The sequence below is a fragment of the Phascolarctos cinereus genome, unplaced genomic scaffold (genome assembly GCF_003287225.1).
Source record: "Phascolarctos cinereus isolate Bilbo 61053 unplaced genomic scaffold, phaCin_HiC Scaffold_5;HRSCAF=322, whole genome shotgun sequence".
Lineage (NCBI taxonomy): Eukaryota > Metazoa > Chordata > Mammalia > Diprotodontia > Phascolarctidae > Phascolarctos > Phascolarctos cinereus.
The window spans coordinates 54,497,291-54,521,353 of NW_027555958.1; the positions used below are offsets into that span (position 1 = coordinate 54,497,291).

The 24,063-nt window shown below is 38.8% G+C and overlaps 1 protein-coding gene and 1 pseudogene across 3 annotated transcripts in view; one reads left to right on the forward strand and one right to left on the reverse strand.

Annotated features, from left to right (window-relative positions):
- The window catches only part of MAGI3 (membrane associated guanylate kinase, WW and PDZ domain containing 3), a 219,012-nt gene extending 208,248 nt beyond the window's left edge, over positions 1 to 10,764 (reverse strand). For all 3 annotated transcript variants that reach the window (XM_021002032.2, XM_021002026.2, XM_021002040.2), the window contains exon 1: positions 10,351 to 10,764. In XM_021002032.2, the coding sequence (XP_020857691.1) occupies positions 10,351 to 10,666 (316 nt within the window). In that variant the 5' untranslated portion in view covers positions 10,667 to 10,764. The remainder of the gene's footprint in view (positions 1 to 10,350) is intronic.
- An 801-nt stretch (positions 10,765 to 11,565) lies between these two features.
- LOC110216507 (zinc finger protein 330 pseudogene) lies at positions 11,566 to 23,591 on the forward strand (annotated as a pseudogene).
- Positions 23,592 to 24,063: the final 472 nt, after the last annotated feature.

Genomic DNA, 24,063 nt, shown 5'->3' on the forward strand with positions numbered 1-24,063 from the left:
GACCTCATATTCCAAATTAAGTGTTTTCCATAACTATTACCTCTCTTCATTTGGCAAAGAGATTAGAAGTGCCATAACTAGACATTTTCTAAATTCCCTTGGATTATTCATTATTACAATTGATTTATATTGGTAAAATGTCTATAATTGTTATAATTGTGACTATATCTGTTTCACATCTATTTTTTGTCATGGTTTGTTAAAATAAGTCATATTGGATTTTTTAAAAAGTATATGTCATACCTTGTGTATTCCTATTTATTGTTTTTCTGGTTTATGTTAATTTTAAGTTTTTTGCTAACAAGTGCATTATAAATACACAGTATTTGGTTCCAGGAATTTTTGTTCTACTCACATTGTTATAGTCCTTGCTTATTTTGTTTTCCTGGTTCTGCTTATTTCACTTTGCCTTCTCATAAGTCTTCCCATGCCTCTCTGTATTATTCATATTCATCATTCCTTACAGCATGGTCCTATTCTATTATATTCACATGCCATAATTTGCTTAGCTATTCCTCAACCTATGGGCATCTTTTTGTTCCTGGTTCTTTGCTGCTGTAAATATTTTGGTGTACATGTAGCCTTTCTATCTTTGTCCTCCTTGGAGTATATATAAGATCACTGAATCAAAATTTATGTATATTTTAGTCACTTTTCTAGCATAATTCCAAATTGCTGTCCAGAATGCTTAGACCAGAGGTGGGGAACCTGTGGCCTGAAGGCCACATGTGACCCTCTAGGTCCTCAATTGCATCCCTTTGACTGAATCTAAACTTCACAGAACAAATCCCTTTAATAAAAGGATTTGGTCTGTAAAACTTGGACTCAGTCAAAAGGCTGTACCCAAGGATCTAGAAGGCTACATGTGGCCTTGAGGCCACAGGTTCCCCATCTCTGGCTTAGACTAATCTACAGCTCAATCAAGAGTGTATTAATATGCCTATCTTCCTATATCCCCTCCACCATTAATAACTCTCATCTTTTGTCATCTTGGTCAATTTTCAAGACATAAGGTAAAAACTTAAAGTTGTTTTTATTTGCATTTCTTCTATTACTGGTGATTCAGAGAAATCTCAAGGCTTTGGGGAGATAAAAAGTAATTCTTCCTCACAGAATAGTCAGAGCAACCTACTATAAAGGAACATAGTTGCTGTTCAACCATTTTAGTGTTACAGGAAAACAAGCTCAACTTGATTACTGAATTAAGAATTTCTTCTCAAATACAAAAGGCAAATAGAAAAAAATCTAAGCCCTATACCCACACATTTAGAATAAAATCGTCTTTAATTTTCTACTAATCTACTGTTTATTCAGCAAATACAGATTCAATAATGAAGCAAAAATAAGTAATGCTAAATAAAAATAGGTCAGCAAGAAGAGGAATTTCAGAATCATTCACTCAAATATTTATTGAATGCCTATTATATGAAAGGAATTGATCCAATTAAGGGGGAAGAGGGGTAGAAACAAAAATATATGACCAATATCAGCTATGGAAAACTTCAAAGAAAAGATAGCATTTAAGCTGGTCCTTGAAGAATAGGAGGGCATTCCAGGCAGAGGGAATGGTAAAAGGAGCAGAAAAATGTGGGAATCATGTTTGAGAAATAATGAGTTGATCTGAGTACAGAAGTCACATAGGAGAAAATACTGGAGACATAAGTAGGGCCAGATTGTAGAAGTAATCATAATAGTTTAAGCATAAGACCTTCTGCTCACTTAACCTAGTCCAATCTCTGTCTCATGAACATGTCCTTTATACACACTCTTTCCCATCTAATTAGAAAGCTTTCTCCACTCTCACCTACCTCCCATTAAATCTTTCAAGACCGAGATCAAATTCCATCTCCTCCCTGGAAACTTGCTCAAATAAAACAGGGAGGAAGGGTAACAAGGTTAAGAAAGGAACCAAGAAAAAAGATCTTTTTTTAAATTGATAAACTAGTCTCCCCATGTGAAATCTTTCTTCATTATTTTTTCCACAGCTGGGGAGTGGTACTGTTGGCTGTCCCAGAGGGGTTCAACAGAAGCAGCCACACAAGTATGTGCACATGGAAAGCACACCTAGGAGTGACATGCTTTTGAACCTCAAACCCCTACAGATCAAGCTGCTCAAGAGAAACAAGATGAAATTGTGTGGTCAGGAGAAAAAGAAGGATGACAAAATATGTTCTTTCTAACACACATACTTGTTTGTCTCTGCATGTGTCTTCCCACCTTTCCTCTCCTACATTCCTATCTATATGTCACTAAAAATCATCTCACATGTCACCTTTGGCACATATCAATGCATATATGAAAGGTCATCCCAAGGTTTGGCAGGAGAAAGCTATGCCATAGTATGTTTTAAGTGATCAGTGTAATTTATACTGTCTACCAGCAGTAAAGAATTTTATTGAAATACCAACTATCCAGCTTCTCATTGAGAAAACAGATGACTGGTCAAAGGATATGAATGAACAGCTTTCAAAAGAACCGCAAAATACTGACAACCACATGTGACACTTCAAAAATCACTACTAAAGAAATCTAAATCAAAACAAAAGTTTCACCTCACAATAAGCAAGCTGAAAAAGATAACAAAAGACAGAAAAAAGTAACTGCTGGAAACTTCAGACACAAGTAAAGACTGGCACACCAATACACTGTTGGTGGAGCTGTGAAATGGTTCAACCATTCTGGAAAGCAATTTAAAATTATGCTAAAAAAAGTGTAATTAGGATGTCCTTAGCCTTTAACCCAGAGATCCTATTACTACTTATATATCAAAAGGAGGTCAAAGATAAAAAGAAAGGTTGCATATACATCAAAATATTTATGACAGCATTTTGTTCTAGAAAAGAACTAGGGGGAAAAGTTAGCATCCATCAATTAGGAAATAGCTAAACAAATCAAGAAGAATTAGAGAAACCTGGGAAGACTAGTATGAAGTAACTCAGAGTAAAATAAGCAGAACTAAAAAAACCAAACAACATATACTATGACTCTAACAGCATAACTGGAAGAAATAATATGAAACTGAACACTGATTATACTGACCAAGCTCGGACTAAGAAGAGCTGAGAAAACATATTTCCCTCCTTTTCACTGTAAATGCAGAGAACTATGGGTGTAGAATGCTGTATATACCATCACACACAAATGATGTTTTCTTTGGTCTTGTTAAACTGCTTTCCCTTCTCTTTCTGTGTTAAACTTCATTACAGCAGACCTCTTGCTGGATAGGTAAGGGAGATGACATATGAAGAAATAGATGTGCTACAAAAAAGGGAATAATTTTTTTAAGTAACTAAAAACATAGTTTTTGTTCCTTGCTACCAAAAATCTGTCTTCAGATAGCATGAAACGTAACCTGAAAGTGGCAAATCATTTTGAAGTGGTTTATAAAGATGTAAGCTGTAACGATAACACAACTATAACACAATCTCAAGTACTAACTTCCCACAAAGCATTCAAGGATACACAGTAAAGATGGTTCATGAAACTATTCAGTTATAAAGATTATGCACTGATTTTATAAATCAAACCCATGAATGAATGTAGAGAATTTATGCTGTCATTTTAGTAAAGTTAAATAAAACTATGAAATGGCAGAAATCTAGTCTGAAATAACAAGAAGGGTTTTTTTGTTTGTTTAATAAATTAAAATCTAAATGCCATAATGGAGATTTGTTCCCAAGAAACACAAGAGTACCTGTAGAAATTAAGTATAGCAAGAAGCTAAACAACTTAGCATGGTGACTTGCACAAAGTAGTTATTAATAAATGTTTGTTGTATAAATCTTACCAAAAGAAAATCTTCTGGAAAGTTAAATGAACTTAACAGTGTTTGCTTTAGACCACTAAGTAAAAAACTGATAGCAGAAAATAAAGATGGGGATATTTTTATTCAAATTTGCATCTTCCCCAGCATCTACCAAAATACTCTGTATATAAGATGAACATTCCTAATTATAAAATTTTAAGAAATCATTATCTTGTCAACAATGGTTTGCTGAATAGCTTGGGGCAAAAGAGAGGCTATCAGTTAAAAACTCAATGAAAACTGTTATAATGAAAGAAATGCATATATAGCTGAGGCAGCAAGATACCAAAGAAGAGACAGAAAGTAGCACGTTCCAGGCAAGTCAAACCATCAGCACCACCTTGACCACCACCTTCTGTCAGATTCTGATGAAGAAAAGTTCAGGACCCTGACCCCCAAGAGCCTTGGAAATGAATAGTATTGCTTTCCAGTCCAGTGCCCTCAGCCATCACGCTGGGAAGAATCCCTATGAAGATCTGGTCTGGCCACTGCTCCTACACAGCTATCGCTACTGAAGATCCAGAAAAGAAAGTTCTTGTTACCAAATTCCTTGGCACTGTCAAATGGCTCAACATCAGAAACTGACAAATTTTATCAGTGGAAATTATACTAAAGAAGAGGCATTACATCTGCTTTGCCTCTGTACTCCAAGAACCACTGACTTTCCATTTGACTTGTGGCTAAAATCTTCCATATATATTTTTTCCCTCATTAGAATGTAAGCTCCTTGACAGCAGGGTCTGGTTTACTCTTCTAGCTGTATTCTCAGAGTTTAACACAGTGCTTTGTACAACATGCTTAATAAATGCTTTATTCATTCATTTATTCATTTACCCTTCTTTGGAAAAATCAAATACTGAAAGATGACCAGAAGTGTCAGCACTACAAGGAAAACTCTTTTTAAAATACAGTAATGAATAATGTTTGATTATAAAAAGAAAAATTTCTACCACTGAACAATAAGACCACAAATTCAAATATAAACTGAAGGGACTAACTAGAGATAATAAAAAGAGGCTACATTTAGATCTTTCGAACTCAACTATCTTAGTCAGTCAAACCCAATCTTTCAGAAAAAAAAATAAATTCTGTTATCAAAATTTTGAAAGCAGGAATGACCCAAATATAAGTGCTATCAAATATAGATGGCATTTTCCTTACCAGATAGGCCACCTCATCCATCAGTTCTACAGGTAATTCCAGTACTTAATAATCTACAATTTAAAATTACTAAGCCATTAAAACAAAAAGTAAAATTATTAAAAGAAATATACAACTTTAAAATTAATCAAGTACCTTTCCTTGAACATTCTTAATCTACATAACATTGCTTTTTCCTAGCTAACACAGTCAACCCATAAGTCCTAACAAAAAGTGTATGCCTTTTCCATTACAAATCTACAAGATAAGTAACTTCTATTACTCCCTCCCTCAAACATCCCAACTACCTAAAACCCACATAAATTCCATAAACTGCCCACCAAAATACAAAAGTTAAACCAAAAAAATCTCTCAGAAAGTGCTACTGGAAAAAAATCTCAAATTTTTGTCTTGTCAATGCGTAAATTTAATTTCAATCCAATCTAGTACTATATGAATTAAGTGAAAGTACAATCCCCTACTTAGGACATCCAAATTATAGTGGAACTCTGTAAAAATGAATGTTGTGTACTCACGTTCCACTGAATCATCATGCACACACCGAATTTGGCTATTAGATCTCAATTAGCGGAGTTCAGCATATGCATGGTAATTCAGTGGAGGACACAAAACATTCCCTAAAATTAAATCCACATAATTTACCATCACTGGCTAAATGAAGACCTCACATTTGCACTGCCTGTCACAGGAGTTGCTGTTTAGATCAAAATCATCAGGGGAAGAAAAATTATTCACTAGTCTACTCTAAAGTAAAGGAAACAACTCTTGGTTTCACCATGAAAGGCAGAAGTTAGCTCCTTTCACTTGGGGTAAAATAGCAAATTCAAGGAATAAAAGGGCACCTTTTCTCTCTATATACATAAGGCTATGGTCAACTGAAGAACTGAGCAAGAGGAAGAACCAAAGATATTTCTGAAATAGTCAAAATGGCACACTGGTAAATACTGGACAAACGCTAAGCAATGATAAGTAAATAAGACATACTCTAAAACACCTAGAAAAAGTCTAACAGAAATAATTACATTTAAAAATAAAAATGGTCAGCTTCAGCCATTTAAAAAAAGGAACAGAATAAACAGATAAGACAAAAATACTTTCATGTTTGACTTCCGAATGAAATAGTAGGGGAAGAAGGAGCTTTGGGCAAGAAAGCTTCACTTTGGTTTGGCTCAGGCTCCTGTGAACATTCATCCGAAAAAATAGAACCCCAGGTACATGCAGTATTCTCCTAGCTACATCAAATTATCATTCTTTCATTAATGTTGACTGAGAATAATCATTACTGTAATTTCATTTTAAGGAAAAAAAAGGTTCAATTCAGTTACTTTATTTTTTTTTTGGTATATAATAAAAGAATTGCTGGTCTACATAACACTCTGTCTTGTCTAAGTATACTTTACGATACCTTTAAAAATGATTTTTCTTTCGCATAAATCTTGGATAAAAGGAAAATAAAAATAAAAACAGCAAGTCCCTTTTAAAAAATTAAACACTTCGTTTAAGTTTTCATAATGAATTCTAGGGATACAGACTAAATTCATTGGCACAGGAGAATTTCAGATGAGGGAACTCACTTTAACAATGAAGATCCCGCCCCCCCCCCTCTCCCAATGACCCACTTTTCCACAGAGAGCTGCCTAGAGTTGGCCAGAGTTAGAGGCTGAGATATCAATGATTTGACCCATCACACAACCAGTAGGTATCAGAGACAGGACTTGAACCCAGGTTTCCCTGACTGAGGCTGAGTCTGTAGATCCACTACACCATGGTGTCTCTGATAACTGAATAGTACAACACATTTTCTTCTAACATGAACGTTTATGTTGTGCATATTACCAATCACTTTCAAAGGTTTGCAAATAACCACCACAAATTCTTAATTTCTCATTCTTCTGAAGTTGTCTGTTTAGGACTAAAAGTCTGAAAGATTTACTATACATTTTGAGAAGAGCCATTTAAAAACTATGAGCAGCTAGGTGGCACAATGGACAGAGCATTGGTACCAGAGTCAAGAACAACTGAGTTCAAATCTGACCTCAGACACTTACGAGCTGTGTGACCCTAGGCAAGTCACTTAACCTGTTTGCCTCAGTTTCCTCATCTGTAAATGAGCTGGAGAAGGAAATGGCAAACCACTCCAGTATCTTTGCCAAGAAAAACCTGAAAATTGGGTCATGAAGAGTCAGATACAACTGAACACAATTTTAAAAATAAATGCTGAATAGTAACAAGTTAAAATGCCAAGAATACTTATTTTTCAAAGGGCTAATATTTTAAACTCACAATTTGCCTAGGAAACAGTAACAGAATATTTTTCTCAAGATCCCAATGGCACATATAGTTTTAAATCAATGGAAGTATATAATTTATCTTTAAAACACACACACTCTCACACTGCCCACTAGTCTCTAAATGATTATGGGATGAACACAACTGTAAAGGTTGTTTTATCCAACCTCACTTAAGGGATTAGAAAGAAACAAAGCTCAAAATAAGAAAAAGAAAAGAAAAGAAAAGGAAAGGAAAAGAAAAGAAAAGTAAAGTAAAGAAAAGAAAAGAAAAGAAAAAAAGAAAAGAAAAGAAAACCAGGTGCAGCTAGGTGGCAAGGTGGATAGATTGCAACCTAAGTTCAATTCCAGCCTCAGACAATTACTAGCTGGGTGACCCTTGGCAAGTCACTTAACCCCAAGTGCCTGAAAAAAAAAAAAGGGAATAGAAGGAAACAGGTAAAAATGGAAATTTAATTTGCCAAAAATGGAAATTTTAGCCCTTCCAAAATAAAGTAACAGACTGACAGTACAGACCTCTGAAGCCACAAGTACAGCAGTGCTATTATTTGTATTTAGTATCAACAGGATCATTTGAAGTATTCTTCAAAAGAAGAAATTACACAGTTCAATATATTCTGAAGCAAAATATGTTCAACACTGCCTATTAATGTTGTCATTCAGTACTGTCCAACTCTTAGTGACCTGGTTTTCAGTTTTCTTGGAAAAGATACTACAGTGTTTTGCCATTTCCTTCTCCAGCTAATTTTACAGATGAGGAAACTGAAGCAAACAGGATTAAGTGACTTGCCCAGGATCACACAGCTAGTGAGGGTCTGAGGGCAGATTTGAACTCAGGTCTGTCTGACTCCAGTGCCCATGTTCAATCCACTGTGGCACTGCTACTACATAAGTACAGTAACCAATAGGTGAGAGCCCAGGACCTTTAAGTATTTAGCACCAAGCCCTAATCAATTGAGAACACCATCAAAGCTTATGCTCTTTCATAAATTCACTAAAAAAGGCTGGGAATGAATTTAGAATACAACATCCTATAGTGTTATTCAGGGAGGCCTTTCTATTTGCTACAAAAGAAGAATCAGGAAAATGTGAGAAAAATCTTGCTTCTTTACCAACACCCCACTCTTAAAATATTTCAGTTTTAAGATTTATAAGGTAAAGAAAAATTTACATCTGCCATTCTCATCAATAGCTTACAGAAACAACAAAGAGTTTTAGATTTGTGAAGTACTTTTCATACGCTATAACTTGATTTTTCACAACAGACCTGTGGGGAAGGTACTACTGGTATCATAATCCTGGTTTTATAGATGAGAAAACAGAGGTTTAAAGAGATTAAGAGACTTGCCCATAATCACACAGCTTGAACCCAGATATCTCCTGACTATGAGTACAGCCCTCCTTCCATTACAAGCTCTGCATAGTAACATTAATCCTGTCAAATCAGTCCCTTAATTATGAGAGATCTGGCCAAGGGAACAGCATTCTAATGTGATGTTTTGTACACTACAGATGTACAAGCTCAGATGTGCTTGACTGACTGAATTATAACCTTAACCATACCATCAAGAACCTTACCTTTTAAAAAGTTTAGGAGTCAAGGAAGGATTCTGAATGAGGAGACCCATGTTCTTAATGCCCCAAAAGTACCGGAGTGAAAAATATGTTTCAAACTGTATTTAGTTACCAAAAGTTTTAAACCAAAGCAAAAAGCTCTAGTCTGAAACAAAGTCAAAAATATAGAATAAAATGAATCTGATCTACTGCCTGCTGAGAAAAGAGCTTCAGAGTCAATATACTACAAAACTATGGAAGAACATATTTTTTCAAATACAAAACTTAAGTTACACCAGCAGCTATTTAGTCCAGGTCCTGCTAAAGAGATGAAGGCAACTTGGGAGGAGAGAGAATGGGGGAAGGAAATATTAACATCTCTCAGGTTCTCCTAACATTTTGAGATAAAGAGATAAACTGCTGGTTAGTACAGGCCACAATCAGCCTACTACACTGATGCTTAGCATATTCAATACAGTATATATAACAAAAAAATAGCCTGACTTTGTAGCAAGTTGTAACCATAATTCAAACCCACAAACATCTCAGAATAATAAATATAAAAATAGATATACATTCTACTAATGATAAAATTATCAAATGTGTTATCAAGGATGAACTATATAATGAGTACCTATCAATGATTTGATTATATGCAGTGTGATCAATGCTTTGATACAGCCAAATATGCTAGGAAAGCAATCTGCTTTGCAGCAGATTTTATAGTATAAAAGACATGGGAGGATAACTAAACAGGGGCCTCTTCTTCGCTGCCCTTCCAAACGGCAAAAATAGGGTAACTGACTCATTTATAAAAGGTTTCATTCCACCAGATGTGAAAAAAAGATCTTAGTCCAAAACCTAAGCATATTATTCAACAGCTCTCTCTGTGTAAGAGCATAATAGGCATGATATATTATCAACTCTGTAAGTCATATACAGATGGAACACTACCTTAGAAATTGGTATGGTTAGACTGTCAGCTGCAAGATGCCGAGATGTTGCTAGTGGGCAGGAGACAGGGATCCTGATGGGGTACAAGCCCTGAAGCAGCTAGGCAAAAGACCATGTAAACGAGGTGGTGCTTTCAGCTTTTTCTTGGCATCATGTGTCTAAATGGGAAGGACCTTGTTTTTTCCCCCCATTGGAAGATACCATGACTATTTCAAAGAAAATGTCAAGATTTGGGGAGAAACCAGAAGCACTAACTCCCCCAAATGAAAAGCACTACCCAGCCCGAACTCCCTCTACATTCTGAAAATTCTGAACGGAGTAAAGATGCAGGAAACCTCGCTTCTGACCCCAGGTTGGTGGTGGCAGCCTACTGAACAGCCTCGGGCTCGTCACCTATCGGCTACAGTTTTTCTGCTTGCAAAATGGACAGGAGCCCCTCTCCAAAGGACTCACACGGTCCATGCAGTCCAGTGACAAGGAATAAGGGGAGCGGGGCTCTCCAGAAGGAAGGTGAGGGCTGGTGGTGCCTAGCACCTTCCCTTCACCCCCCCGGTAGTCTCGGGAAAGAAGGAAGGACAGGTAGGGTACCTGGTTTCACGGTCTTGAGGCGGATGGGCTCTCGGAAGTGGCGGATGACAGCCAGGGTGTCCCGGTTGGTGAGCCCGCTGACGGGCGTCCCGTTCACCTCCAACAGCACATCCCCCGGACTGGGCGCCTTGCCCGAGACGACGCAGCAGGTGCCCCCGCCGGGCTCGTCGCGGAGCCGGCCCAGGTAGGGGAACTCGCCGCGCTCGGCGCCTCCCCGGATCTCGGCGCTGAAGTCCCCCGGGGGCCCGGCCCAGGACAGGGCGCACTCCTGCACCTTGCTCAGCCAATGCTTCTTCTTCTTCAGCGTCTTCGACATCCCGAACCCCGCTGGACCATGGGGGGGACGGCGACGAGCGAGGCCCCCTCAGCCCGGGAGCCCCTCAAAGCCCGGGCCGCCCGGGCCCCGACGGGGCGGACAGCACGGCGCGGCAGCTGCGCGGCGCCGAGCCGGGGGGAGGGGGACCCCGGCTCCCGCAAGCCCCCTCGGGGGGCCCCCTCGCACGAGCGCGCGCGCACCCTCGCGCACACACTCACACACACACACACACCCCTCGGGGGCGCAGCGGGGCGGACCCGGCTCGGGAGCGGCCAGCGCGGACCGAGGGGGAAGAAGGGAGGAGGAAGGAGTCGTCCCTGGGCGGATCCTGAGGAGATCGCGGCCGGAGGGCGTCTCCGCCGTCCGCTAGTGCCCGGGCTCCGCGCCGGGGCGGCGGGAAAGGGGGGCGGGGGGAGGGGGAGGCGCAGGGCGGGGGCGGTGCAGGGAGCAGGAGCGAGGGAGGGAGGGAAGGTAGACTCCGAGCGCGCGCCCGTGCGCGAGCCCGCCCCTCGCTCGCTCCCGCGACGGGGCTCGAGCTTCTCTTTCCACGTCCGCCCGCCAGCCTGGGCTGCCCGAAGCCGGCCCCCTTCTACCTCGCCGCAGCCTCCGCCTGCAGTAGCAGCAGCGGCAGCGGCAGCACCGGCGCCAGCACCGCCTCTTCTTCCTCCTCCTCCTCCTTCCAGGCCCCCCCCGCCCTTTTTTTGCCCCTCCACGAGAACCCCGCCCCCTCCCGGCGCGCGGCGCCCGGCGCGCTGCCGTCACAGGCCGGGCGCTTGGGAACTAGCCCGGCCAGTCGACATTTGAGCCGGGGATTGGCCCCGGGCGTTTTGGGGGGTGGAACCCCGACGAGGCATCGGACAACCGATTGGCCAGTGGGGGCGGAGGAGGCGGGCCCGAGAATGAGTGAAGTTCAGGGTGGGAAAAGAGAAGTTTGGAAGTGGCAGAACTGGGGGAGAGAGGGTAATGGAATCGCAGTCCGAGCCGGGCTTCGGGTAGAGAAAGGGAAGGACATCCTCGGGAAGGGACCAGTCTGGACGTACTTAGCCTTCCGGGAGGAAAGGGTATAGCCTGTACCGTCGCCGCGTGGATTTGGCAGGGGGTCCTGAGAGTGCGGAGCTGGGTGTGCATACTGGGTGCGGGCCGAAGTACGAAGAGAGACCTAGCTGGGTAATGCAGGGCCAAGCGCGATGGGAGCCCCTCGGGGATTTGTCTGAGTTAGGCTTAAGTTCAGATTTTGCCTCCGGCATGCTAGCTGGGTGATCCTGGACAAGTCACTTAATCTTGCCTCCAAAACTCAACCTTGCAAAGTACATAGTAGTTTCTGATCTGCATTGCTTCCTCATACCAACGGAATAATAAGTCTGCAACCCCCCCCCAAATAAATATAATCTTTTTAGCCCTTCTGATTACTTCTACTTAATTTATTCACACCTGAAGGAGGAGGATTGCATCTGGCACACTGTAAAACCTTAATAAATCGACAAATTGAGGCAGTTATTTAACAGTGACACTATCCTGACCTCACTAGATTTAGATTAGATAAAATGTGCTTCCACCCTGCCTACAAACTACCATATTCTTGCCTTATTACCATATTTACACAGGCTTGAAGATCAAATTCACTTATATACCCGCCTAACTTTATGAGCCTAAATCAGCACTGGAAATATGCGACAGCCTACTTGCATCCAACATATGTCTGTCTCTCCAAAGACTTTGGATTGCCCTAAATTTTGATTCTTGGGAGAAGGTAGTGTTCTAAGATTTACCACTATACTGAATTATCCAAAGAACCTTAATGTCAAAGAAACAGGGTTTTTGTTTTCTTTTCCACTAGAGAGTAGCTTAGAATCACTAGAAGCACTGTGTAACTTCCTAAATATAATCCACTATCTTCAAATCAATTCTGAACTCAACTTCTTCATCTGCAGTGCTTGTCTCAGATGTATGTGCTGATGTATTGAACTCAATGGACTGGCAAGGCAGCCATGGGTACATGGAATTTTTGATCCATTTAGTTCAGGAAGATATCAAAAGACTGGAGAAAAAAATCACAGAGGATATTAGTGTCCCAAAGAAGCTATCAAAAGAACATCACTAACCTGCATGCCTATTTTTTCATCTATAAAGATGAAATCTTTGAGAGAATGATCTACATATGTACAAAGAGGGATCCTCCATGAAAATACGACATGGAAACACTGTCTTTTTGCAAAGAATTCTCTGGAGCAAAGCACATCTTAATAGTCACACAGAAAAAAGTCACAAAAAATAAGATCCTACCCAATTTATTTACCATTTATAAAAAAAAAAGCAGCAGCAGCATTTCACTTAGAACAAAAACAGCTTTAAAGTCTCTACCAACAAGGTGTATAGATGATGCATATTGTAAGACCATACAGAGATTCCTTCCTAAATACAACCACAATGTTAAATTTCCATTTAACAGCCCTTTCTATTAACTTAACAAGGAAGATGTATGCTTTGCAAAGCTATTTTTCACTGTCATTGAGGATGTCTTATGCAAGATCCAAATGGATAAGAAAGATTCTTGATATATTGTGAAGTTCTCTAGAAGCTTCCCTTTGTAGATAATAGTGTGTAGATTGCATCAAGCAGTAGAATGTTACAAGACCACCTCAGTGAGATTTGTGAATATTCAAAAAATTCTTGTAACAATCCATACAGGAATATGGACCTATTGAAATATAAAAGAGGATTTTTGACTAAATGATAGCTAAGGCCCATTCTAGGTATAAAATTCCAACAGAATGTGAGATCTTTGATTTCAAAGACTGTCTTAGTATCCCCAGCACCTAGCATAGTGCCTGGCACATAGTAAGCCCTTAATAAATTCTTGTTGAATTGTTTTTTTTTAATTCTATGATTCTATTTGGTTCTTTGTTGTTCCAATTTAAGTGTGTGTTTTTAACATTATTTCAGAGTGCAGGCAAGAGCCAACAGTTTGCTGAACACAGAGAAATGCCAACATGATATATTTAGTAGTTTTTATGCTTTGCATCTAAAAATCCACCAGAAATTAAATTTTGAATAATTTTTACATTTCACCTAGCTCAATTTTTCACTAGTCTATTTAGTATAAAACTTTTATCTTTGTAATTAGTGTAAGGTAAACCATCTTTATCTTCTAACTATGTATCTAATTCTCCTGATTTCATGTTTACTACCACCAGATATTTTGTCTTCTATACTATACACATGGAAAGGTTTTGTTCTTTTATTACTATTGTACCGAAATTGACTTGATTAATAATGAAAAACTTAGATACACAGAAAGGTTCTCAGGTCTGCAGAGTATTCTGTAGGCTTTTTCAAACTTACTGGCATTATCATGTCTCTAATGCATTCTAACATCAGCAACCTAAAAAAAAATCAGTATTAATGATCTGAGTTCTATTTTCAAATTTTATTAGCATTTTTATTTGCCTGGGCCTGTGGGATAATTTGTATGCTAATGCTAAAATATGTTGAATTACAAAAGTAATAACATGGAAAGTATTTCAGTTAAAGAAATATGTACTGCTAAAAACTTGTTATGATATGTGTGTTATGTCTGCTGTGTAGAAACTTGCACATTTATCTGTAAATGATCAAATAAATTTTGCCCAATTTCATATAAATCCTTAGAACAGACTACATTGTTAATACATTATGAAAGAGGAATATATAGTGAAAAAGGGATATGTATCTATATGTATGTATGTATGTATGTATGTATATACATATATGTATGTATGTATTTTAGTAAAGCTGTTGGTACTTCTTCTAGTGACACAAATTTCAACATATCCATGCCTTCTCATACAGTGTGACTTTTGTAAATAACTTTCTGTAACTTCAACAGGAGGTTCCCCCAACATGCTGGGAAGCCTTCCTCTAGATCTCTTGACAGTATCAATGAAGCTATCCTTTTGCTATCCCTTGTTCTCCATACATGCTTGGCCAATTTTCTTTTCAGGTCATACATTTCTTTGGTAATATCCTTTATACAGTTTCTCCTGAATAATTCTTCATTGATAAAATGCTGTGTCCTCTTCTCACCATGCACTTCTCCATTGCTCTTTGGTTGATCCTCAACTCTAATTCTTCAAACTCTCTGGTATTCTAGGACTCAGCAGCATAGCATCCCCAGAAGACTAGTACTATGCAAAAGATGGGCTTTTGGTTATGGGAAAAGCTTGAGGATATTAAAAGCACTGTGAAATTTCCCAAAGGAAATTCACCCTGTTCTCTACCTCCTCTTAAATTCTGAGTCCAGTTCATTAACCAAATGCAATGTCTCTCCAGTTTACGCTACCAATGGACCAGATCTATGGGTAGTCTAGCCAACTATATATGATAATCTGGACCATAAGCCTTTTTTTTTTATCTACTTGGGTTTTAGTGAGGCTGAACTCTTTAGAATGATTGCAGATCCTTTTTATGAGGCTCCATAGTATTCCAAGGCATGATGCAGTCAGTACAATGATCATCTGCAAACAGGAGTATCAGGAACACCTCACCATTTATAGGGTCTCTCTATATAGGTCTCTCTCAATTGGATTCTGCATTGGACATCCTCTGAGACAGAAGCAAACATGTTTGGCAATCGTACATTTCCCTGTTTTATATCTAGCTTGATATTAACAGTCAGAGATTCATCAAAAATCTCTTAATTTTTCAAGGAATCTTACGTTATTTTCATGTCTACATGGAAGGTGCTTTGATAAAGGAGAGGCTATATATACCATATGGTGACAAAGATACAAAATTACCTGACTCCAACTAGACAGAATAAAAAATATAATTAATTCATTAAAATATGTGAAATTTATAATCTTTGAGGCTATGCCTAGAAGGGATCTTAGGGACCAAGTAGTCTAACCTCCTTATTTTTACAGAAGGGGAAACTGAGGTTAAGAGGAATGAAGTGGCTTGACCACACAAACAGAGCTAAGATTCCAAATTCAGTATGGTTTTCATTATACTATTCTGCCTCTCTAACTTTGAGAGTTGAGCTTTGGTGACTGCAAGTTTAAAAAGGCAACAGAATTGGGCCTTGTTTGGGCAAAGTTTATTTATTTGACTAAGCTCAATTGCCATAGCCTAACAGAATATTTCCCAAATATTTGTCCTGTGAATTTGGGAGGAAAAGCATAAAGGCTAAGTGACATATTTGAATTATAATTATTGCCTTGTCACATTTCCCTAAGAGCCTCTAGGAACTAGAGAACAATTTTTTTTATCAGCAACCTTCAGAATTAAAAAAAAAACGAACCCAAAACAACAAAAACCACAAAAAAACCCCTAAATGGTCTATTCTCAATACTCAAAAGTTTATATTTGCAACTTTTTGTGTTTCAGATTGTTTGCAGAATTGTAGAGATCAGTGTTGGAAAATGAAGAGGCTTTTGTTTGTCCAACTAGTTTCTTTTCTAATTTTTATTGTCCCATTCATAAAAGGTTTCTGCCTCTGGTCTTACACTAGGATTTGAATGCCACAGTTGTTTTGGTGTTTGTTTGTTTTTTAAGCAATGTGACAAATTTGCAGTTGCTGGGGGTAAATTAAACAAGCATATTATGACATGTCCAAGACACTTCACAGCTCACCAAACGGTCATAAAACAGTGAAGAATGGTAGTCTCTAGTCCCAGCCCTGCCAAAAATCACTGACTGTGATTTTGGCGAGATCACAACTTCTCTAAGGCTCAGTTTTCTCTTCAAAGAGATAGCATAGTAATACCAGCCCTCCCTAAATTCAAAAGATGATTGTGAAGATGGCATGACATTATAGACAGGGTTTGAAAACTCCAAGGCAATGTATCAATAAAATATTATTGATGCTTTGAATGAAAATGGTCCAGAGATGATGCCATATGAAGGTAGATAGAAGGTACTAGGAGTTACTAGCCTAAAGACGAGAAACTTCAGGAGGACATGATAGCTGCCTTCAGTGTTTGAAATGCTAGCATGTGGAAGAGGGCCATGACTTTTTTCTTTTTGACTTTAGAGCAGCAGTCTCTGAACATTTTTCATTGTATACCTTTATTAGTTAAAAAAGGTGGAGTATATCTATTTATAAACTACTATACTAATATATAATACATAATTATAAAACATATACAAAAATAAAATTAAAAAGAATGAGATAAAATGAAATAAATTCTACTTTAAAATATGTTAATTTATTAACAATGCAAAAAATTTTGCTCTAACTACAATGTTATTGGGGGGAGAATATTTCTCTCTTTTTAAACTCTGCATATGTCATGGGGGATAAGGTAGAATTGTAAATGATTATTTGTTAGTACTTAATTGTTCAGTTAATTGAGCAATGCAACTAACCAAGTAGGTGAATTTCTTTTTTCTTTTTGAATAGCTTTTTATTGAAAGATACATGATACAGCAACCAAGTAATGGGTCATAAGTCAGTGAATATTAAAGTTTTTCAGTAAAAGCCATGTTTCTTTGTGTGTATTCACCACGCAGAACAAACAAAATGCAAAAACAACAAAAGGAATTATGTCTGACAACAACTCAGCAGAAAGTTTTCCGTATAAGTCCATTCATCTTTCTTTACATTGCTCTGTTAATGAATGTTACCATACCTTAATTTCCTATTTATATTTGGACACTTTAGTTGGGTTTGTTTTTCTTTTTCTTTTTTTGTTCAAGTGAAAAGAATAAGAAGAACAGTTTGGCTGGGTGATAGAGTATAGGACTTCAAATTAAGGCAAATCAAGCATTTATTAAGTGCCTACTAAGTGCCACTGCACCCTGCGGATGCAAAGAAAGACAAAAACAAACAAACAGTCCCAGCTCTTAAGGAGCTCAATTTGGCAATTAAGAGAGCAGTTTTGGTTGAATGATGAAGTCAGAAGCCATGTTATAAAGAATTCAGAAAAGAGTGAGAGGAAGGGAAGCAGATACATTGATTGTAGATGGCCTTCTCAAGAAGTTTAGCCATGAAAGGGAGGAGAGATGTAGGATTATAGCTACTGGAGATGGACAGATCAAGTGAAGCCTTTTTTGAAAAAAAAATTATTTTAAAAATTATTTAGCATTTCATTTTTCTCCAATTACGTGTAAAAACAATTTTTAACATTCATTTTTAAAATTTTGAGTTCCAAATTCCCTCCTTCCCTCCCCACCTCCTTCATTGAGAAGGCAAGCAACTTGATATAGGTTATACATGTGTAGTCATGCAAAACATTTCTATATTAGTCATGTTGTAAAAGAAAACAGACAAAAAAAGAAAAATGAAGAAAGTAAAAAAAAGATGCTTTAATCTGTATTGAGATTCTATCACTTCTTTCTCTGGGGTTGGATAGCATTTTTCATCATAAGTCCTTCAGAGTTGTCCTGGGTGATTATATTGCTGAGAATAACTAAATCATTCACAGGTGATCATCTTACAATATTGCTGTTACTGTGTGCAATGTTTTTCTGGTTCAACTCATTTTATTTTGCACCAGTCCATGTAAGTCTTTCCAGGTTTGAAGATTTTTTGAGGATTGAGGAAACATGGGTGTGTTTATAGACAGTGGGGAAGCAGTGAATTGACAGGGAGAGATTGATGACAAGTGAGGGAGTGGGGATGATAGAGGGGGCAATTTGCTGGAGAAGACGAGATAGAATGGGATCACTCATGAAAGCAAAGGGTTTTGTCTTGACAAAAAGAAGAGCCACCTCCATTTGAAACAGAAATGAAGGAGGAGTTAGTGGTGGAAGGCATCTAAATGATTTTAGATTAGGAGGGGTTGAGGTAGCATTCTCATCAAAGAGCCTCAGCTTTTTTCATTGAAATGTGAGGGAAGCTTCTCATCCAAGAGAATGAGGGTGGGAGAACAATGGAAGATGAAGGAACCATGAAAGGGTTTGGAAAAACACTGCAGTGAGTGGGATAGTGAATCAATTAAGGAGATATAAAAGGATTGCCTTACCATAGTTAGAGACCAGTTGTGATTATGTAGCATAAAATTTGTAGTAGACTCAATAAGCACAGTTTCATAATTCTTCTCTAGCTTCATTCAGCAGCACTTGAATAAGTGAATGCAGAGGATGGTGGGAGAAATTTAGGACTGAGGTTTGGCAGGGCAAGATCAATGATAGAAAAAAGAGGCAAGATGCTCCAGAGAAGAGGGCAGTGTAAAGTTGAACTGGTTCACTAAGGGGTCAGAATAAGGAAGGGAAAAGAATGTAGACAGTACAAGGTTGATGGCGGTGCAAGGAGAGATGGAAGGATTGAAGGTCACAGTGAGGAAGAAGAACATGGTTTGGGCACAGGTAGAGGTGGAGTGACAGATTATGACCAAATAAGAGAATTTCAGTCTTCGTGAATATGGAAATGAAACATTTGTGGGTGATAAGATTGAGGGTAGGACAATCTCTATATAGCTGAGAGGAAATAGAGGAATAGGTCAAAGGAAATAATTAAGGTGAAGAACTGGGAGGTAAAGGAGTCTCTGTCTCTCTCTCTGTATACATGTATATAATATATATATATACACACACATACATATATGTATGTGTGTGTGTGTGTGTGTGTGTACGTTAAAGGCCACTAGTATGAGAGCAAGCGTTAGTGAGGTGAGAAAGACTATGAGCTACTGGAATCTTGACTGGATTATAAATATGCATTGAATAAATATCAAAAGAGAGGTTACTGAGTGATAGCAGTAAAGGGAGAGCCTAGAAGTGGACATGGGGAGCTAGGAGTATTCCAAGTCCCCAGCCATAGCCAGTGATGGGGGGGGCAGTTTATGAGTAAAAATGTAACCAGTGCTAGACAGGTTGGCAAGGAAAGCTGTATCATCAGGAGGGTACTATGGCTCAATGAGTGCAAAGAGATGGAAAGGGTTAGAAAGGAAACAGTTTAAGATAAAATCAAGCAAGCAAGCAAGAAAAAAGTTTGTTAGCTATGGATCAGTTATTTACCTATTGATCAGTCATTCTAGAAAATACAGTGGAATATATGCAGAGCTTTAGACCAGCACATTGGGGTGTGGGGTTGAGGGGGACAAGAATAAGGAAGCAAAAAGTGAGGAATGGAGAATGGAGTTTGAGCAATGACAGCCAAGTATTCAGACTCAGTGGCATGGGGAAGATTTGATGGAGTAGGAATGTGTTAATCATTGAGGAATGAGTTCAGGTAAGTTATCATTGTCTCTAGGGGTTCTGCCGTGGGGTAGAGTCATCCCAGGGCATCAGTCAGTATATCTGGAAAGTAAGGGAGGAATGCCTGAGTGGTAGGAACAAAGACAGCTGATATGGAGTTGTTGGAGGTCAGAGAAGGTACCAGAAGGGAGCAAATAGAATGACTGGTCCAGAAAAAGTAGGATGCATCCCTCCTTCCCTGGAATTAATTTCCTTCCTTCCCTAGAAGGTGCAAATGAGGCAAATGGTATGGAGGAGGAGTTGTAGGAGGCTAGAGAGGATACCTGGAGGGCACATGATGGTAGAGGAAAATACAAAAAGGCTGGAAAGGTAAGTTGGGACCAGATTGTGAAAAGCTTTAAATGTGAAACAGAAGTTTATATTTGATAATTCTGAAATCAATAGGGAACCAGTAGAGCTTAGTAAGTAGGGGCATGTGCTCAGACCTGAGTTTTAGAAAAAATTCACTTTGGCAGGTATATGATGATGAATCGGAGTGGAGAGGGAACATGAGGCAGAGAGAACCAATTAAGAGATGATGAGAGTCTAACTATGGGGTGGTGACTATATAGATGGAGAGAAGGGGATAAATGTGGAAAATGTGGGGAGAGAAACAACAAAGTTGGCAACTGGTTGATTATATAGGGGGAGTGAATGAAAGTGAAAAGTTGAGAATGACACCAAGGTTGCAAACCTGGATGATTGTCAATACTCTCTCAATAGAAATATGGACATTTTGATGAGAGGTGGGCTTTGGGGAAAAGATAGTATAATAGCTTTTGTGATGCAGATTGCAACCTATCCATGCCTTCTCCTACTGTAAAACTCTGTCACATCCAAAATACCAACGGGAGGGGGTCTTACCAATCAGTCATTGTTCTAAAGAGCAATCATAAGATCATGCCATTATTAAGTAATCTCAGGGGCAGGAGGTGGGAAGAGAGTTAGAGTCAGGGCTAGGAGGAAGGGGAAGAACAATCTTCCCACTGGCCCCTGTGCAGCTGCATTTATGGGTTCTCATGTGGAAGTTACAATTGCCTTGAGAGGCTGACACCTAGCTCAGAAAGGATGAATTTGGAAGCTTTGTACAGTGGCAGGAATAAATGAAGCAGAGGAATGTTGAGGGCCAATGGGTAAAGGATAGATGTGGCTGTATAGGAGACAAGTCCCATGATTGGATGTTGTTATAAACATGAGATGTTAACTATCTATCCAGCCTCAGATGAGCTGATTTTAGGCCCCACACCTGGTCCCGGCATCTACTTCCTTTGGTTAATTTGTTAATTTTATTAATTTTTTCAATTAACATTATTTTCTCTCCTTTCCATCTCCATATCCCCAAACTGCAGGGATTGAGTTAGGGAGGAAGTTGCAAGTCTGCATAGTCAAGAAAAACAAATGCCTACATTGGCCATGTCCAAAAATGATGTGTCTCATTCTGTGTTCTGAGTTCATCACCTCTGTGCTGCCATGCTTCATCCTTGGTCCTCTGGAATCATGGTTGGTCATTGCATTGATTGGAGTTCTTAAATCATTCAAAGTTATTTGTCTTTACAACATTGTATATAATTTGGTGTCTTGGTTCTCCTCATAGAAAAGTACCTGGCTTGATTGAAGCATAGGATGAATGTATGGTATTGTGGGGTTACACTCCATTCTAAATAATTTGAGATTCATTTGTCCTCAGAAAGTCCAAACATCTTGATTGAATCAATCAATTAATAAGTCATGTAAACTAGGTTTGAATAAATCTTTATATCAGTTTGGAAGGATTACAGTGGTTTTGGCCATTGGATGTAAGGTAGATGACAGGAAACATCTTGTGATTGACTGAAAGAATCAGACATACCTCTGGGCCTGGGTACAAAAATAGTATCAGCCCAGGGGTGAGCTCAGTCAAGTGAATCAATCTAGTGGTAGAATAGCTCCACTTCAGAAGATTCCATTTGGAGCCAAGACACTGAGTGGGAATCAATCACTCTTGGGGGGAAAAGAAATTTCTCTCTCTCTCTCTCTCCCTCCCTCCCCCCCCCCTCTCTCTCTCTCTCTCTCTCTCTCTCTCTCTCTCTCTCTCTATCTCTCTCTCTTCCTCGTCCTCCTCTTCCTTCTTCTTCCTACCTCCCTCATACAATTTATCATGTTATTGAGAAATAGTCTTGACTAGGAAAAAGCCCCAGAGGGGGTATTACTTATTGGGGGAAAAATAGCAGACTTCTGACCAAGATCACTTCCTGAATAGGGGCAGGCAGGTCATCTCCTTGATATCTACTTCAGCAATAAACAAACAAACAAATAAATGAGCAAACAGTTAAATAAATACAAGACAACCCTAAAAAAAATCACACTGAAACAAATAATGACCAATAAATCCAATGAGAAACTATGGTAAGTGGTTATCATTCACCCCAGAACTGCATCAAAAGTCATCTAGAAAGTTATGGGCAATACGAAAGAGGCCACCGGTAAAGCAGTACCAGCATAGGAAAACAATCCAGCATCCTCCAGGCACTCCCAAAGACATGGAGACATTTCTGAGTTACATATAAACTACAAAACTCTCTATTATGAGGCAGCAAGAAAAAGGCTCAGGGTGTTCAGAAGCCCACATATGGGACACTGGAAGTCACCAGGAAAAGGAATGAGTAATCCAGGTATAATGTCATGTAGACCAGAACACCACAAGGCTTCCAGGTCCTTAATACACTTCCTACGATGCTATCAGGGTCCTAAAGATACTGTACTCAGAACTTCAAAAATCCACAGGTAATAGCCCTGTAAAATCAGCCCAGGAACCCTGGTGATACAGATCAAGATCAAAAAAAGTTGATTACACCCCTCCCAAAAAATATTGCAGCATGGGACAGAGCCTAGTCCTGGCCCAAAGCCCTAATTCAGTAACTAAGATTAGAGAGATGAATAACCCAAAGAATATATTGATGATAAAAATTATTGTAGATCCAGACATGCCCCCAGCCGAAAACGAAAGAATAACAACCTAACAACTTTAAGCAGAGAAAATGAAAAAATGGATTTTCCACAAGGATGATGTGAACACTGAGAAGAAATGAAGCAAGAAATGAAAAATTAATAAAAGTTCTGAAAGAATGAATTTTAAAAACAAATATTAAAAGTTGTTATTACATGTAATTGGGGAAAAATAAAATACTGAATAAATAATGAAAAAAGAAAATTAAAATTTCTGTGTTGAATGTGAAAGAGGTATATGGGACCATGGAGGCAGAATATTCAGCTGTTCTTTTTGCCATAACTTGCTGTGTGAAGATGATCAATTTGAACATCAAGCCAGCTGCCTGGTTTTGGAGAGAGAAACATTTAAATGTGTTTCCTTTAATCAGCTAGGACAGTACTCATGCCTCTGCTGTAAGGCTTGTTTCTGTGATGATCATACAAGAAGCAAGGTGTTTAAGCAAGAGAAAGGGGAGAAAAAAACCCCATTCTTCTCCTAAATGTGGACATGAAACTCAAGAGACTCAGGAGCTGAGCACGTCAACATGTTCCTTGAAATTTGTCCAGCAAACAGCAAGTGAAGATGCAGATGGGTATAATGCCTATTGGAAGAATCTTGCATCAGGAAAATATGGAGATACCAGGAAGATGAAGATGATCACTACGAAGCAAAAGAGGGTGATAAGGAGACGATGAAGGAGAAAAAGATTCAGATACCAAAACCACAGATCTATTCACTAATTTGAATTTAGGAAGGACCTATGACAGTGGCTATGCTCACTATGAGAAGCCTGAAGAGTAGGAATTACATTTCTTATATATATTTTGACATAGTATCTGACAGGAGTGTGTGTATGTGTATGTGAGTGTGTGTATGTGTATGTGTGTGTGTGCGTGTGTGCATGCACATGTGTTTGGTAAATTGTGTGTGTAGTTTTCCAAAGCAGTAGTTAAACCTTGTGCTAAAGTGTAGCCATGCTTATTAAGAGAAAAGGAGGCATAGATCTTTTATAGAAAGCTCAAAATCAGATTTGAAGCACAAGGAAAATGAGTTGAGAAGAAGATGGTTATTCTTATTCACCCAAGTATTGAATCATCGTGGATGAGGTTATTCCTGATTATTATCTTGTGGCTTCACAACAGAACTGGAAATAGGGGAATGGTGGTATAGTAAGATAATTGTATTTGTTGGAAATTAAGTTGCCATTTTTCTTAACAGTATCTAATTACACCTTGTCATTTCACAAGCTGTGTTATTGCAGAAATTTATTAAT